The following is a 17,366-nucleotide window of genomic DNA, read 5'->3' as shown; positions in this document are numbered from 1 at the left end:
ACTGAATAAAAAGTTCAACTACAGAATAACGGTACAATTGCCAGAGCATGTGAGGCTTGCCCTTCTCAGATGTCAGCCTGAAAAGTTGTCTGGGGTAGCAGCAAACATTCAGCCCTCCAAGGGAAGGGAAAAGCTTTTGCAAGCATCTCAGACACATTTATGGGATCTGCGGGATCACAAAATACTGTAGCGAGGGTGCAGGTAATGACATTTCCTTCCCCACTTCTGCGGGGGAATTCCACCATGAATTACTGCAATTCCTTCTTATTACACTGGCAACGTCCTTTCTTTCCCAAAACCCAGCAGAGTCCCGCCTGGCCTTTCGCTCTAGGTCATTGCTGTGTGGATGCACTGTGCATCTCTCGGTGCAAAACCAGTTTCCCGTGGACCTCCCGAAGGGAACATCTGCTGCAGGGACACTGGTGATCACGGGAGACACGACGGGACCAAGCTCTAGGAGCAGCAGAATCCCTCTTGGTCCATATTCTTGTGACAATTTTCCTACTCTTACAGCTCCCCTGGCTCACTACCGGTCAAGGACAATTAAGTCGATTTATAGTGCATTCTTCTGAATGACACCGCTCACTCATTGCTACGGTTTTGTGATCTGACCTTTTCTTTTCCTCCTCTGGTGAAGGATGAGGCAACGGGTCTCCTGAAACCCCGCGCGCACACAGGGCTGCATTCCTCCACGTGGGAGGTAGCAGGGCTGGCTTCTTTTGGGTGGTGGGGTATTCTCGGTCCATTAGTACTGTTAACATTTGGCATGCAATTCTGCTGAGGATTTTATTCTACTTGCAAAGCTGTATTTTTGCTAGGTCAAGGACAGCACAGCCAATGCCAGTAATACTCGGCTAGCAGCTTCAATTCAGTTATGTTTACCCATCGCACAAATAAACCTTTCCCCTCTAATGAAAGGATTCCAGTAGGCTGCGAAGCAGAGAAGGAGAATTTGAAGCACCATCTCCATTTTAGCCTTTTTTAATCCCCGGCTGGCTGAACAGACTGCTTTTCGAATTAAAGCCCCATATTAAAAGCAGAAGCTGAGTGTCATAGTCCGATTGCCCCAAGCCAGCAATGCTGGCAGTGAAGGTCACTCAGTGGCAACGGAGAGGGTGAGCGAAAGAAGCTGCTCCCTTGGACTGCGGGGTTCGTGCTGGAAGGTAACAGCAAGAAAAACAGGGGAAGCCTCTTTCCTAGCATTGCCCATAAACACAACAAAGCTATTGTAGGCAACTTAAAGGAAATATAAGAATTTCTCCAGACACAGAAATGAGGCCCAATATGCAGATGTTAGTATTTGGAAAGAGAACTCAGTCTTTTAGAAAACGAAGCTACCTAAATCCATCTTTTATAGCCCCTTTCTTCCCTCAACCAAGCCAAAAGATGACACACAATCTGAAATAAATGTGACTTCAGTCCCTTCCCAGAAACACGTACGCTGGCAAGTAAGCTTTAACGTCACGTCAAATTGATGTTTAAATAATCCTGCTGACTTGTGTTAGCAACACCCAGCCTTGGCTGAAGTCAATACTCGATCGAGATCCTTTACCTTGAACTAGTCATAAACGTTCTTGGTTTTGCATTTGACCGTGAAACCGGTCAGCGTCACCGAGATGCTCTCGTGTGCCGTATCAAACGCTGCAGCATTTTGTTTTCTTCTGCAGTTTCAACAGGAATTTTACATCACGGAAACACTGATCAAGAAACTCTGCTTTCAGTGCTGGAACAAAGCAACACATCAGTGAGGCCAGTGCTGCAAACTCAGCCCATCCGCAGCGTCCCATTCCAGCTCCAGTTCCTAACACACCCAGTAGCCGTGTCCAGGCAGGACGACAGTCACTGCATTTATGCATTAACAGCGGTGATTCCCTTCTCCTGACCACGGTTGTGTCGACTTGTTCTTCCCCGATAACCAATTCACAAGCCCTCAAAGATCACTGCAAGTTCCAAAAGTGAGAATATTCCCAACAAGCCCTGTCTGACGCCGCTCAGAACCAACGGGTACTACAAGTAATACTCTATTATTTGTCCTGAATTCCCCCAAAAGAGAAACAGCACTGGTAGAGACACACGCACACGAGAAGGGTCAGTCCTGACTGCAGCCATCACTCTCTTACCAAAGCAGATCTGAACTGCAACAGCAATTTTTAGTTTGCTGACAACTGAAGTGCTGATCTCGCAAGCTTGTGGGCAACGGGTCCTGCTGGAGCACAAGGTCTCCAGCTATCAGTTACCAAAACCTTGCCCCAGATGCAGAGCTGGATTTCCCACGAGCAGAAAAGCCTCAGCTCAACATGGACGGCCCACCCCAGCTATCTGCTAAAATACACTTCTACCTTCCCTTTTTATAGGAAAACCTGTAAAATGTTCACGGCTCACATTACGGTTTACATCTCCAACCCTGCCTCTTCAACGTAAACCTGTGAAAACTGCAGGTCTCCAGAGTCTCTTCCAGCTGGCCATGCCGCCTGTTAAAGCGTTCGAGCAGACCCCGAGAGGAGCGGGATGAGTGTCCCCTCCCCGCTCACCCGTGCTCCTTGGTGCTGCCGGAGATGCGCCTTGCACAGAGCCATCGCCAGCGAGATGGCCGGTCGCGTGTCCGGAGAGCACAGCTAATCACCTAATAACGAATCTCTGCATTTCTGAAGAGAACGGAATTATTATTCTTGGAAACAACGCATGTTTCTGCTGTCCTAGATTAACATCTAATCAAGAAACCAAATATATTTACAGAGCACTTTTTCAAAATCACTTTACCATACTGTGCATTCATGGATCATTTCCCTGATCTGGGGGGTAAGGGCTTTTATAATAGAGGGTGCAAATTAGCACAAGAGCCAACTGAAAATACACAGGAAATGAGGAATTCCTGAAGCCAGAACTGGCTAAACTAAGGGCTACAAGAGCACTAAAAGCACCAGACAGGCTTCCGCACCCTCCAGTTTTTGCATCTCGCCAACTCTGTACTACCTACTGGGCGGACAGTACATTTTCAACATCTCTTTTTCTTGGGTGAAGACCACCACCAAATGCCACTGTGCCAGCAAACACCGGGTTTCACCCAGTCCCCCCTGCAGTTACAGGACATGCTCTTTGTTAGACTCTTTTCTTAATCCTACTTTAAGTTCCTATCTACCACAGGCTGAGCATTCTTCGTAAGTATATTAAAGAGCTCTTCTAGGACGCTGCCTCTGCTTTACAGCTGTACTATCACCGCACATCTAACAGTTTGCTCTTGCAATGCTTTTCTTGCCTACCCAACGTACAAGCTTCCTGCTTGCTCGCAAATGGGCACCTGGGCACTCAAGCAGCAAAGGGAGCATCCTTGGCGTACTGAAAAAACCCCGCAGCACGGTATGCAATGCAATGCAAAAATCTTACACAGAAAACAAGTGCGTTTCCGTATCAAAAGACTCCAACTTCTTAATTTTTGCTACTAAAACACAGCCTCATAGCCCATCTGGCAATTTGCAAACCGTTACTCAGCATTCTTTGGACTTTGAAATATTTAACATAATGAGGCCCTAATAGGGACTAACCCTTTCACAGAAACCATTTAACTCCAGGAAAATAATGCCACCTAGTTCGAAATATTCTTCATTAGTGATTGAAAGTGGCAGTTAAAGAAATTGTTACGTAAAAAAGAAAAGGAATGGGCAGCCTGCCACGCCAGGAGCCAAGCATCCAGGTCCTTTCAGTAATCACTGCACTAGCCAGCTTCAGTGTTTACAACAACTTTAATAATTCATCTGAGAACATCAAAATCACTATGAAAACCAAATTAACTACTTGTTCCTCATTTGTACTGTATCTGAAGGTTTTACTCCCACATCAGAAGCTGAAGGCAAGTAACATCACAGAGGAAAAGATTCTCAATAATTAAACTTTCATACTGGGCTGACTGTATTAGCCTGAAGTTCCCGGGACTTGGATGAAAGGATTTAAAGCCAGTCTTGGCATGGGTGCCAGAGTCAAGTTCCTAGTAAAAGGGATAAGCAGCAAAACGGAAATCAGCCAGGGTTTGCAGGAAATCTTTGTTAAACTGACCTTTTAAAATTGTGAGGAGTGAGTGAGGTGCGTGTCCCACCTCCTGAAACCAGCAGAAGCTGATTTCCTACACTGGGAGCAGTTACCCAGAATTGGATGGGGAAGAAAAACATCCAGCCATGATCCAGCAACTCCTACCACAGACACCATAAAATCACGTTATGAGACATGCACAAGGAGCCTTTGCTTTCATCTTATAAATGACAAAATTCTGCATCAGACAGTTTGCAACTAAGCGTTGCTATTTACTGCAAATAAGCACAGTCAGTAAAAATTCCTGCTTCCGAGCCTCCAGCTCCCACCTCTCTGGGCACAAGTGGGAAGTTAACTTCCTTCGTTATTAAACTTCTGTGCTGAGAGGAGTTTGTCCGTCACGCTTGTCAGGCAGGGCCAGTCGGAGTAAAGGCATTTTTATCTACTAACCGCTGGAGTGAGATCTGATACCACAGAGGTCAAAGATCCATCAGCAGAGCATCCCGAGCAGGGATCTATGGGGTGTTATTTAATTTAAATTCATTGTACCACCTCCAGAGCATCCCAGAAGTTGGATCAGACCGCCCCAGCGTGCAGGGGACGCTGAAACCTCGCACAGAGCTGAATGCACCTGCCTGTAGCACAGCGGTCCCAGCAGCCGAGGGTCCACCAGAGGGCTGGGACCAGCTGGGTGGGACACTGGGTGGCCGGAGCCCACCGAGAAGGGCCAGCGGGAGCGGTCCCTGGTCCTGCACGGCTGCGGGCGGTGATGGAGCCCGGTGAGGGTGCCCAGGGCTTCTGCGGGGGCAGCTCGCCCCAAATCCTCCCCAGGGAGGAGGGAAGGTGCCACACAGAGCTGTAGGAGCGGGATACGGTAGAGGCAGAAGGGTACATGGCAAGACCATCGCCTGTCGCTGGCAGTTCCTCTGCTGAAGGTGCATAAGCCACAGTAAAATCCAGCTCTAGGGGAGCGTGGGCCCTGCCAGGCTAAGGGGAGACAAAGGGATAAGCTGCTTGCCACGGGGGCCAGGAGGTATGGCTGGATACTGCCACAGTATTCAACTTTTAGAGGGGCTTGGAGATCCCACGACATTCACAGGGACATTTATCCTGCTGGTCAGGTCGTTTTTTAACAGCGTAATTACATCCTGCCTTTAAGTACCCCTACTGACACTGCTCCGATGTGCACTTCCTTGCCCTTCCATCCACGCCCTATCCAGCCTTCCCTTCTTTCTCCAGCTGCCCCCCACGTACCCTCAGCACTGTCGGATGGCCGCTGTGTTTCCGAACCCCCTTCACCCAGCTCACAATACAGCCGCCAAGCACACATCCTCCTGGACATCACCTCTCCGCACCGTCCACAGTACCAAAGAGATGCCTCCACTCCCTTTCCAAGGCAGGGTATTACATTAGCCCAAATGACTTCTCCAAAGGTTTACATCCATTTTTAGAAATCCTTTATTTGCAGAACTTGGGAGCCCACACTCAAAAAGCATTTCTTTAAGCCATGCAGGAAGAATCCTCTACACAGCACCAAGACTTTCTGTCTTTGAGTTCATCGTTCCATACGAATTCTCAGGTTTTTACATCATGCAGCTTTAAGTTTCTAGACACCGCTTATTAAAAACCCCTCAACATTAAGCATTACCATCTTGTCATCATTAGGTTTCAGAGCCAACAGTGTCAATGCAATTAAATACAGCTCATTAACATCCTGCCTGCATGTTTAGAGGAAGCATGCTTCCAACAAGAGGTCTACCACCTCCTTCACAGTCCAGAAGACAGACTGCTCAGTGATTTCTTCAAAACACTAGCGAATTTCAGTTCCCACTTCTGGAGTAAATGGGACAGTAAAGATTCAAGGTGCAGAGTAAATAACATTTTATATCAAAATTACAGGGAAAAAAACTACCACACCTGAATTAAATGTGAAGATGAATGGCCCTGACCCAACACAACCCTCATTTCTTCCTTTCGTCTAACCTTCCACACACCCCCAAGACCATTCTGCTGGGCTGCCGAACCCAGCTCCGCTCTGCAGCCGACACGGGGCATCGGTAACAAGTAAAGGTTTGGCCAACGCATTTGTTAGAGCCCATGGGTCCCACCCAGCAACTTACCAGGAAGCGGACATCATCAAAGCCGTTCAAAAGCAGCTTACTCTCATATTGCTGCAGGCCAATGGACTCCAGCCACTCCCCGACACTCTGCTCCAGCATCCGCGAACCTGACGAGAGAGGAATCGGCAGACGCTTGAAAAGGGAAAAACCGTTAAGGCGGTAGCAGCGGCACTCTGAGGAAGACAGATGGCATTGCCACATCATAGTCATTACCATAAAGAAACTCAAAAAATTATGCTCAGAGTACAACAAATCAGCTGGCAGACAATTCCTCTTGTGTGCACAGAACATGGACAACAAGCTTCCAAGTGCCTCCGCGGGCTCCGGGTTTAATTTGTATCCCAGTTAACACTCAGAAAAAGAAACACCTTGCCCGGGCAAACTGTTTAGAAGCACTCCTGGGACCACGACATCACATGCACTGCTTTCAGGGCTCAGGCGAGTTTCTTGCCAGGCAAACACATGAAGCCCAACCCCACGGGGATGCGGATCCACTCCTTGGCTCATCTGAAGGGGGCGGGAGGAGGGCAGCAAACTTTCACCCAAGGCATTCCCAGCCAGTCGTAGGTGCGAGGGAATGGAGTGGAGCCGCTCACGAACGCACAGAGCTGTGCAGGTCCTCTCGTCCATGCAACTTCGGATGCACTACCCTGCTCAGCGGGCCGGCGGAGAGGGCCAGGCGCATTGGAGGCACAAAGCAGCTAGAGAGAAAATACATCTTCATGCAGCTGAGACACAAAACAGACACGACGGACTTTCAGAAAAGCAGCAGAAGCCAGGCTAGAGCAGCTGTCCACAGGAAGACATGCAAGACAAAGAAAGCACACAAACTGCAGCAGAAGAAAAGAAAGGCTTATACTTTTTTTCCCCAAGCAGTCCTGAAAGAGGCAAACCATGGTAAGGGCTTTTTCTCTCCGTTACGGTGTTAAGAGGAGCAGAGGTGTGAGCGACCCCGAGCACGAGTCTGAGAGTGCTGGCACTGTCATTTTACCACCTATCCGGACGCATGGCATTTCAGCATGCTGCTCGGACCGGGCTGGCTGCACTGGAGACTCTAACTACACCTCTGCACTGGGTGACAGCAAGAGAGACAGAGGAATCAGTATGGTTTTCACCCAATACATTCAGTCCTGCCCGGTGTTTGGTGCATGCTCGTGTTTGCCCTTCCTTCATTTTCTTCAGCTAAGCGCCGCTGCTGCATCTGAGCCTCTCACTCAAACAGGGAGCAGCTCTGGAGGAGGAGGCATTTTAGTTCCTTGCTTCCAAACCACGTCAAAACAAAAAGAAACTAAATGCAAGCACACTCTCTCCTCTTCCTGCAGCAGCTCAAGTCCGAGACATGCCCTGGCACCTCCTCTCAGCCTCTGATGAATGAGATTCTTCCCAACACCCTACAGAAGCTGTGCAGACAAGCTGTCCCTTCCCTCACCCCTGGGAAGAGAGTCCAGTGACTTGTTACTCTCCTCTAGAAAAGCTTAAGACCTTAAATATGACCAAAAAAAGTTCAGAGCTCTCCTTTTCATCAGGGAATTTGCTATGCAAGACAGGCAGAATTTTTCAGGCTTCTTAGTACATCTGTTTCAAGGGCATACGCAAATAAAAAGATGATCAGGAAAACCAGGTTTGCTTTCTTTGAACCTTCAAGTCAGCTGAAGCTGTTTGGTACCTTCCAAGCCACCCTTCCCACCCGCGCCTGCTGCAATGGCTGCACAACGCAGAGCTCACGGTGGTATCTGGAAATTCTTGGGGTAAGGGATCCTGCTGCTCTGGTCCACAGGAGAGCTCCTCTGCCAGGCGAGCCGCGCTCGGCGAGTTCGAGAGCGCTGGCCAGTCTTTCTAGTGCACGCTGCAGCGCGAGAAACGCAGAGATCACAAAAGGTTTCCGTCTCCCTCCCCTAACACAGCCTGTGCAGAAGGGCAGCATCTAAACCTGGAATCTATGCAACAAGCTCCCGCTCGCCCAGCGTCTCCATCCTTCCCTTCCGTCGATCCTTGCTGGTCCGCCCGCAGCCAGGCAGCCGTGTCCCCTCACCAAGCAATTGTGCGTCCTTGCAGAGCGCTGCAGCGGCGTGCTTTGTCTGAAGGCAGCGAGCTCCACGCTTGCCGTTCCACTCTCAGTCCTGTCTCCTGCTCTCGCATTGCCTGTCCCTCCCTTCTCTTCATCCTCTTACCCCTCCCAGCTTTTCCATCCACTGTACAAGCAGTGAGCAGCCTTCGCAGCAGAAGCTGCAGGAGAGGGGAGGGAGACAGCAGCTTTATAACTCTCTAGTGGAAATTACTGACTTCTCAATATTTACTCAGTGATGGACTACACGGCTTGGGTTTTCAAAAAAATGATGTTACAGGTCTGCTTTGACAGTTCCAAGTGATTTGTGGCTGGCTCAGCATTAATTTATTGAGAGAGAGGTGAGGAAACTGCTTGCTGCCTACTACAGCATTTCTGGAAGCAGTCGGGGTATTGGCAGGGGGAACGAAACCACAGCAGTTCCTTCCTCTGAGCTCCTGAATTTCCTTTTAAAAAAATTATTTACTCTACTCAGCCTTTTGTACACTCGTAAATGTATTTCTGCTTTTAAAGGGGAAACCGACAGTGACACCAAGTGCAGGTTTTCTGGTTTTAAAACCACTTCAAATCAAGAGAAAACGAAGGGGGGGGATTTGGAGGGAGGGGAATGGAGGGGTTTACTTTAAAAAGAAAAAAGAAGAGAACAGATGCCCCGAAACATCCTAGACTGAAAACAAGGAAGTCCACAATACACTTGATATTTGCATGTTACAAAGACGACGCGGGAGCAAATGAATCCCAGTCACTGTGCCCCCCAGCAAGAGCCCCATCACAACTTCTGATGGAAACAAACTCCTAATTCTCAGCTCCATCCTTCTCCTTATGCTCCACATTTTAGGAATCCTACCTTTAAAAGGTCTGCAGATGGCAGAGGGGGAAACAGTCAATAGAGTGTAGTTAGAAATAATTAGAGTATTTAAAAGTTGCAAAAAAAGCAAGCCAAGCAATCGTTCCTCTTGCAAGACATTTTTCAAGTAACACAGCATGCTTCAAAGAAAACAGGAAAGGGAGAGGGCTACCAGGGCTCAGAAAGGTCCTTCTGTAAGTTATCATTTCAATAATGACCTTTGGTGTAACGTTTGAGTCTGTTTGGAGGAAGAAATAAGTACGTGGGCCATGCCGGACAAAAAGCATCACCCCGTTTGCTCATGGAAACTGCTAACAGTTTAACGTGACCTGCTGTGGCCTGAAGACGCAGGACCAAGCTTCACCGGGAAGAAAAAACTGCAAGTCCAAGCAAGTGTCGATGAAACCACGGTCCACACACAAAGTGAGCATGCAAGACAAGCGAGTCAGGCAGTTATTGCCACAGCTGGGGATGATCATCAGCTGCAAGTCCTTAAATCCACTGAGGGGGCTATGAACTCAGGCAGTGCATTAGGCAAGATGGATAGGCAAGGAGAATGCAGTCATTAATGCTAGCAGATGCAAGAAATACAGCCAGCATCCGACTTTACTGGAACTAAGATCAATTAGCCAAATGCAGATTGCTAACAAATTTCTCCCTCTTTTGTCAAGTAAAATGCTAAGCACATTCCTCACGTCTCAAGTCAACGGCAGAGCTAACTCACCAAGCCCCAAATGCACTCCCTGTCCAGTGCAGCATGCCTCCTGCCTGCATCAAGCTGATTTATTGAGCAGAGACCACTCATCTCCTCTATTTTTGGGGAGAGAAACGCTGCCTTACAAATCACCGTAACCCAGCGAGCAACACCCAGGTTTCTTGTTCAAAGCCAGCAGTGAGATGAGACGCTGCGGTGCAGCGGGGCTGAGATTCTGCTGCGAGACCTGTGCTCCCCTACCCCTCTGACCCACATCTGGAAGGAAGAGATGATCAGAAGTGCATTGCTGGAGCTAAATAAATGAGGGACTAAAAACACACATGCAGAGAGACACAGGCTGAATACAAACTGTCTGTTCCCAGGCCAAAAAATCCCTTTAAGAAAAAGGTTAGGAGGAATCCGGTACCCTTTAAGAGATAGCGTTCCTTGATTCCCCAGTCTCCGAAAAGCACTTACCAGCACGGATCAGTGACAGACTTCTCCCTTCCTCCCACCTATACCACCCCACCCTCGGGAAAGACATTAGGAAGATTTTCTTAAAAACTACCAGGAAATCAGAGGGTCGAACCTGTTGGCCAAGAAATAGATTCTAGCTCCAAATTCTATAAAGATGCCAAAAGGCATCTAATTATCTTATCATCCAGGGGCCTCAGAGGTTTAATGTGCTCGTCCATAACAGCATGGCAAGACACGGAAGGTTTGTTACCCTGTTTTATGGGGGAAAAGCTTGATGGTACAGAAACCAGCCATTTGCCCAAATTTGTATGGGAAGTCTGGGGCATGGCAGGGACCTGAAACCGAGCGTCTCGGGGCCTGGGCTTGTTCCAGCATGACTCCAAGGGTCCCTGCTTTCCCTAGACCTAAGTCAGTTGTATGCAATAACTGCTTGTATAAACAGACTCCAAACACACTTATCTCCGCAGTAACTGCCAAGCAGGGCATCTTACCTTTCCAGGCAAATTAGTCATTCCGGAAACAAAACTAGTCAGGAGCCCCAATATCCTCAAAGCCCATCCGTTTTTGAGGATGTGAGAGCATTTGGCGAGTTCCCTGCAGCTCCCTGCACATTTGTGATATGATCTGAAGTGTTAAAACAGCCTTAGCAAAGTCCTGAGGAGCAAAAGCTAAACGCTGCTAGAAAACAAAAACAAGGGTGCACGCACCCCAAGATACCCTTCATCCTTGCAGCAAGGGGCTGGCAAAGCACTGCCCGCTCGCTGTCTAGCTGCGCTCATAGGAAAGGAAGGAGAAACAGGGAATATGTACAGCAGCTGATCTACATACGAGGGATCCCAAACCAAGCGTAACACAGCACAGCCCGCGGGAAAACACCCGGCTTAAGGACAAGGCAGCTCCTGGGTCTGCCTGCTTCCAGAGACGGGTGTCCATTTTGCTGAAAACTCCCTGCACAATGGCAGCTTTTGCTGAAGTGCTGGCTCCTCCTCTCCCCTCCATGTTAGACCTCTTCACTAACGATATCGATCCATCACACACACTGCTACAGCTACGGACCGGCTTGGGGAGGGGAGGGCTGGTCACAAAGCAGGATGCTAAATAGTTGCCATTGCATTAGACCAAAAACCACACACTGTTTCGCATCCTGCTGCAAAGGCATTTGACCCTAGAAAACATAAGCCCTAACCAGTACATAGTATCTAGGGCAGGCACAGGTTAAACTCTCACTGGGAATGCATGGTGGATTCCTCCTCACCAAAGCAAAAATCCAAGTGACAAATGGATACAAGATAAGCTTTATTATGGCAGGCATGAGCTGCGTGTGCGGATGCATATTAGCATCTCATCAAGAGGAGACGCTGCCCACCCGGAGCAGTTCAGATGCAGCAGTTTGGAGGTGAAGGATTTAAAAGGACAGAATCCCTCGCGGTGGCAGCTCTCCAGCATCCTCCATCACTCTGCACTAAAGGCAAACAAGCTCTCGAGTTCTGCTTTTGTTTTTGCTCCTCATTTAAAGGCAGAGAAGGGAATTCATGCTTAAAGTACAGGGGGAAGCACCTCTCCTGCAAGCAGCCTTGTTTAGTGGATATCGATACCTACAGGAATACTCAGAAAAAGCCTAGCATCACCCTCGTTGAGGCACATGGCAGATTAACCACATCCAAAGAGCATGGCCACCACAACACCCGTGCTGACCCTCAACTGGCATCACCCCAGTCCTGCTCCCAGCACAGCCGCTGCCCTGACAGAAGCAGCTGGGGAGGACGATCCTCCCCCCAGACAATCCAAGAGCCATGGGGAGAAGGCCGTGTCCCCAAACAGGCAGGACTGTTCCCGGCTATTGGGACAGTGGCACTTGGGTCAGCCAAGAAGTATCTCAGAGGACAGCACTGCCACTGCTGAACTGGTCTCACCATCAGAAAGCATTTCCTACAACAATTTCAAGATGTAGATTTTCTAAAACCCTTGAGCAGTACAAGACATTTAGGCACCTTTGGTCCCCAGACAGCAGAGTTCATCGGCATCCGTTTAATCAAGCTCTGCACGCCGTGTCTCACTACAAACAGCTCCGTTTCAAAAGGCACCATTAAAGCCAAGCAATTATCTCCTCCTTTGAAGGCCACAGACTCGGCTCCATACAGGAGACAACGCTCCCGAGGACCCACGGCTCTGCCTGCAGCAGTGGAGAGGATGGGTTCCTTAAACTGCTGGTTTCCAGAGGGAAGCTGCATCCTGGGAAGAGAAGAATTAAAATAAACCTCCCGAGCAGCTCTGAAACGTAGAAGCGTTGAGACAGTCAACGCTGGGAAAGGGGTAGGTTATTTCCCTGCTCTGCAAAGAGTATGGAGACACGCCTAGGGATATTTGCACCAATATCAAAGCCTCCTTCCTCTATTAGTTCCACCTCCCCTTCACATCTACTTTCCTCAAAAGAAGGCACAAAAAGTATAGGAAAAAAGCTGGCAAAATGATCCTGTTTGAAGTGCAGAGCCAAGGCATGCAACGCGGTTACTGCAGGAGCAACGGAGGAAGATTTTTAACTGAGACTTGGTTCTCTCTGCTGCTCCAGTCTGGATCCTGAACACAAACGCGGCACAGGGTTCGCTATCCCCCACACCCCAGCCGCCTCTACTTACAACATTTATGGAAATGAGAGTGTTTTAACCCAGGATCGTCTCCTGTCGCTCTGATGCTGCATTGCGGAGATAAGAGTTATAACAGTTGCAAACATGGCTGGAGGAGGACGTTGCTCCGTTTGAGGAAAATCAATGCACTAAATGACACTACGATTCCTTCTTCACCTTGTTTTACGGAAATTAGAAAAAGCAAAGACAAAATGCACAACTAAATCATCTCACGTGCTATTTATAAAGTTTTATTATCAAATTAATAAAACTACATACTTCAAGGTCACAGAAGTATGTAGGTGAAATATATAGAAAAGATATTGTGATGAGTTTTACCTGATTTGAAGCAACAATCGGGCATCTAGAGTTTACAGGTGGAAAGTTGGAGAAGAAATGTTAAAGTATTCTGGCAAAAACATTTTATGGGCTGCAAAAAACCAGTAGTTTTGCTGGAAAAGTTGCCGCAACACTCCAGCTACTCTGGACGGTTTGTTTTAGAGGCTGGGTAGCTGAAGCAGCTCTTTACACCTTATTCTATTGCAACCAAACTAAAACCTGGCCCTTGGTAAGCTCCAGGTAAGACAAACTGCCTGAGCAGGACCCTTCGCCCTGCACAGGCTTTGCTCAAGCGTTCCTGGTCCCCAGGAAACGTTTCTTAATCTGTGAAATAGAAACAGCCTCTAAAGAACACCTTCTCACACAACCCAATGTACACTGAACCCACCGGCAGCCAGACAGCCCCTCTGAGCCCGCGCTTCCCCATCAGCTGCCGCCTTACCCAGGGGAAACCCATCCCAACCGTGCCCGCAGAGCGGCTTCATCTCCAAACACGCCCAGCAGTGAACGTGCAGCCGGGATGGGTGAATTGCCATGGAGATAACGGGGATATTTGATATCTTTGTTATAGTCACTGTTGTACGACTCTAAATACAAAATTCCCATCCTATCCTCCCAGGGCTGAAAAGATTTTGTGAGCCTTAAAGAACAAAATACTAGAATGTGGAGGGCTATAGAGAGATTCTGCTCATTTCCAAAGGGACAGACCCACACTTACATAACGAAAAAAAAAGCCAGAAAAAGAGCATCTTGCTACTGCATTATGTCTTTGAAACAAAAGCAAGATTGTTGTGGAGATTGAGAGACCAGCCAGAAGACAAATATGCAGCGGCTCTGTTTCAGACTGACTGCTTAATGAAAATTTTGTTGCTATCCACCAGAGAAGAACAGAAACTTGACACAAACATATTCTGAAAGGCAGGAGAGAAGTGTAAGCAATTGGTTCGACTTTCTCAAAGGCTATGTCGAGAACAACAGTAATTGTAGGAGCCAGATCAGTAGAACTTTCTACCCCTAGGATACTGGCTGGAGTCCTTACACCATCTTTCAGCTGCAAATTAGATTTTTTTTGTATGTGTAGAAAACCTGATCTTCCTCCTACACATTGAGCTTAGACTAGTTGTGAAGTTTCAAGTATCAGAACACAGTGGTTATTAGGCTGTGCGAGCAGGGGGAATGAGCCGGCCACTCCGGGGCCGATTTTACTGCCGCAAGCTTGCAGAAGAGCACAAGGAGTGTCCCAGACCACTCACGCAAGCCAGCAACTCACCTCCACCTAAAAGGAAGGACTATACGGAGTCACTTCAGGTATCGGAAGGCACTAATAAAACCTCCACAATTCCCAGCAATAAGCCTTTGTTTAAAGCTATTCAAAGATGTAAAACATCACCGCAAAATTTACCATATCCTAAACAGTAATACTAAGCCCCAAAATTTATAAACAGGCAGTTTCAACAAGAAACAAGACCCCCTACACAGACACACTGCTGTCACTGGGTGAGCATTAATCAACGCTGGGGTAATCAGGGTCCCCCCCTTTCCCATCAGGCTGGGGGTACCAGCTGCAAAGCTCTTCACCCAGCCCATTTCCCCCAAAAGCCTGCTGGGAGGGAAGGACAGCTGCACTATATAAAATTAAATCAATCTACCTAGGGGAGTATTGAATTAAAATTGCTGGTAGCAGTACTGAACATTACGGTGGGAAGCTGAGGTCTGCTCCTTCTGTGCCAGAGCCTTCCTTTCCCTTCTGGGAGCCAAAGCAGGTTAAAGAGCTCTGCACGCAGGAGCCAGCACCTTGTTTTTGTACAGAGCACAATCAAAACAGACACACACAAGCTGAGTACGCTACCTGAGATCCTCTGCTGCTCCTGAGAAAAGTCAATGCCTTCGCCGATGGAACTCATGATTTTTTCAATCTGAAAATATAAAAAAAAAGCACACGCTGCATTATTCATAAAGCCTCAGGAAAAGTTAAAGGCAGCCCCAGGATTTCACCTGCCGTGTAACTGCTGAAGAAATCCAGGAAAGGATGTTAAGATACCTCTGCCCCAGAAGAAGTACCCTTAACACCTTGCCTGGAAAAGTCTTCGTAAGGATGGATGACTCAGAAGGGACGCGGAGAGGCTGGGACTCCACAGAGCCTTCCCTTCCACAACTTGCCAGTGCCTGAAAATAAACAGCTCCAACAAAACCATCCCTCTGGAGCATAAAATTAGGGAGAAGGAAAGGAACCCCAAACTCCTCAGCTCACCCTGTACAAACATGCAGCCCCACCTTCACCAGCAGCCAAGCCTAAGAAATGCAGTTCACTAACTCTTTCACAGCATGGAGAACGTAAACTTGGCTTCACCTCAGCCTGGGTTTTCTTGGGTATTTTTGTTTTGGTTGTTTTTTTTTTTGTAAACCATCACATTTCCCAATCCTGGGCATGGACGCTGTGCTCCTCACCGCTTCCACTGAGAGCAGAGATGCTTAGAAAGAGTTTGAAAATAGATCACGTTTGCAAAAGCAGCATCATGGGGGCAAATGCCTTAACTACCCAGGAGAGGGAGCTAAAGACAATTTCATCCCCGGATTTAAGCAATTCACAGTCAATAGCTCAAGGCAAACCTCATGCAATGAAGAAAAAAGGTAAAAAATACTGCCTGAGATGGTGTCTTTTCAAGTCCACTTAAGAGTTGCATATAAATGACTGCATTGGCCACAAAAGAAAAATTAATACAAGTTGCAATTTTCATACAACCTACAGGATAGTTTCTTAAATGAGAATAGAAACTTTTCAAAAACAATTCTTGAGCAGAATTTGTAAATCGAGGCTTTCTAATGCAATGCCGCAGAGGGAAAACCAGCAGTGACAATTACTAGGTTAATTCTGTTAAGATGAAAGACCTGATAAATTGCACCTCAGTTAGTCAATTCAGAATTTTAAATCATCTAAAGCACTAAAGCCTGCTATTTTCCAAAGAGCAATGAGACACTTAAGAGGCTCAGGTCTGGTTGCTTACCCCAGTCTTCAATCTATAACCAAGCAGAAAATAATAATTAAAAAAGAAAAAAAAAAAAAAAGACATCCCAGTGAGAGATTCCTGAACAGAAATCTCCCAAGAAAATATTCCTGCGAGGCACTTCAGAGCGGTTGCTGCTGAATGCAAAGCTGATACATCGACTGGCAACAGAGAGTGGGGGGAAATAAACTTCAACTCTTACAGAACTTTTTTTTTCCTGGTCTTTTAAGGATAGATTTGGGGAAGGAGCCCAAGTTTTCCTGGATCTCATCCCCCAGCTGCCTTTGCACTGCCTGCATCCCAGGGCGATGCTTTGCTTGGTGCAGCTGCATGAGCTCCCCAGACTGCCGGGCCGGCGAGCGGGACTCCTGGAAACGCTGCAGGGAGCTGGGAGTTTGACTTCCAATCAAAATCAACGGCAGCTTGGAGCTGAACTCCACTAGGGAGGGTTTTTTTTGGTGAAACAAAAAAACCAGACAGTCTTAAAAGGCTCCTGCCAAGTCAGATCTCCAATGAAGTCCTTCCTGTTTGCGGGGAACAGACAGGCAGTGCACTTGTAGCATTAAATCTCACCAGGGAGAAGGCATTCATGCGATCTATAGAAGAGTCATTAAAGGACGTGGATCCTCTGCCCCTAGAAAACCATGAGGACGAGCACTTCTACTGGGCTTGAAATATATTTAATGCTAGTTTACTGGGAGCTTTGAAGACCAGCCTGAAAAAGCAATAATCGGAATTCAAACATCTATGGAAGAAAAGTGAAGTGTGTTCTAAAAAGAGATTGCAGTTAAAGGAAGGGTTTTGAAGTTGCTGGATGCATGGGTCCTGCCATCGGCACGCTGCCCTGCAGTACGTAAGGCAAAAGCGTTCATCGCTCTTCTGCCCCTGGACACAACCAGAACTCGAATGTGACCTTTGCTACGACAGCGGGGAGATACCCGAGCCCAACGCCGGGCTCTCCATCGGGCTGCTGGGGCCGTGCAGGTCTCGGACAAAGGCCAGACGCCATCAAACGCTGACACGAGGGTTAACAGAGTTGCTAGCAGTGTGGAAGGATGAGCGATCAGATCCCTTGTTTCACAGGAGCGTAAAAATGACAAAGGAGAATCGATATGATAGCCTGGGACATGAAAGCTTTTACTTACAGACAAGTCATTCAGAACTTTAATCAA

At 47.8% G+C, this 17,366-nt stretch overlaps 1 protein-coding gene across 11 annotated transcripts in view; it reads right to left on the bottom strand.

Moving 5' to 3' along the window:
- Nucleotides 1-17,366, bottom strand: part of ANKS1A (ankyrin repeat and sterile alpha motif domain containing 1A) — a 110,448-nt gene that overhangs the window by 23,817 nt on the left and 69,265 nt on the right. For all 11 annotated transcript variants that reach the window (XR_012046153.1, XM_072886253.1, XM_072886254.1 and 8 more), the window contains 2 exons: nucleotides 15,039-15,105; nucleotides 6,144-6,250 (listed from right to left, as the gene is read on the bottom strand). Coding sequence is in view for 10 of the 11 variants with exons in the window: in XM_072886253.1 (XP_072742354.1) it covers nucleotides 6,144-6,250; nucleotides 15,039-15,105 (174 nt within the window). In the remaining variant the exon portion in view is untranslated. The remainder of the gene's footprint in view (nucleotides 1-6,143; nucleotides 6,251-15,038; nucleotides 15,106-17,366) is intronic.

Source organism: Ciconia boyciana, chromosome 23, assembly GCF_034638445.1.
Source record: "Ciconia boyciana chromosome 23, ASM3463844v1, whole genome shotgun sequence".
Classification (NCBI taxonomy): Eukaryota; Metazoa; Chordata; class Aves; order Ciconiiformes; family Ciconiidae; genus Ciconia; species Ciconia boyciana.
The sequence above is the reverse complement of the archived record's forward strand: the minus strand, read 5'-3'. Positions and strand labels throughout refer to the sequence as shown.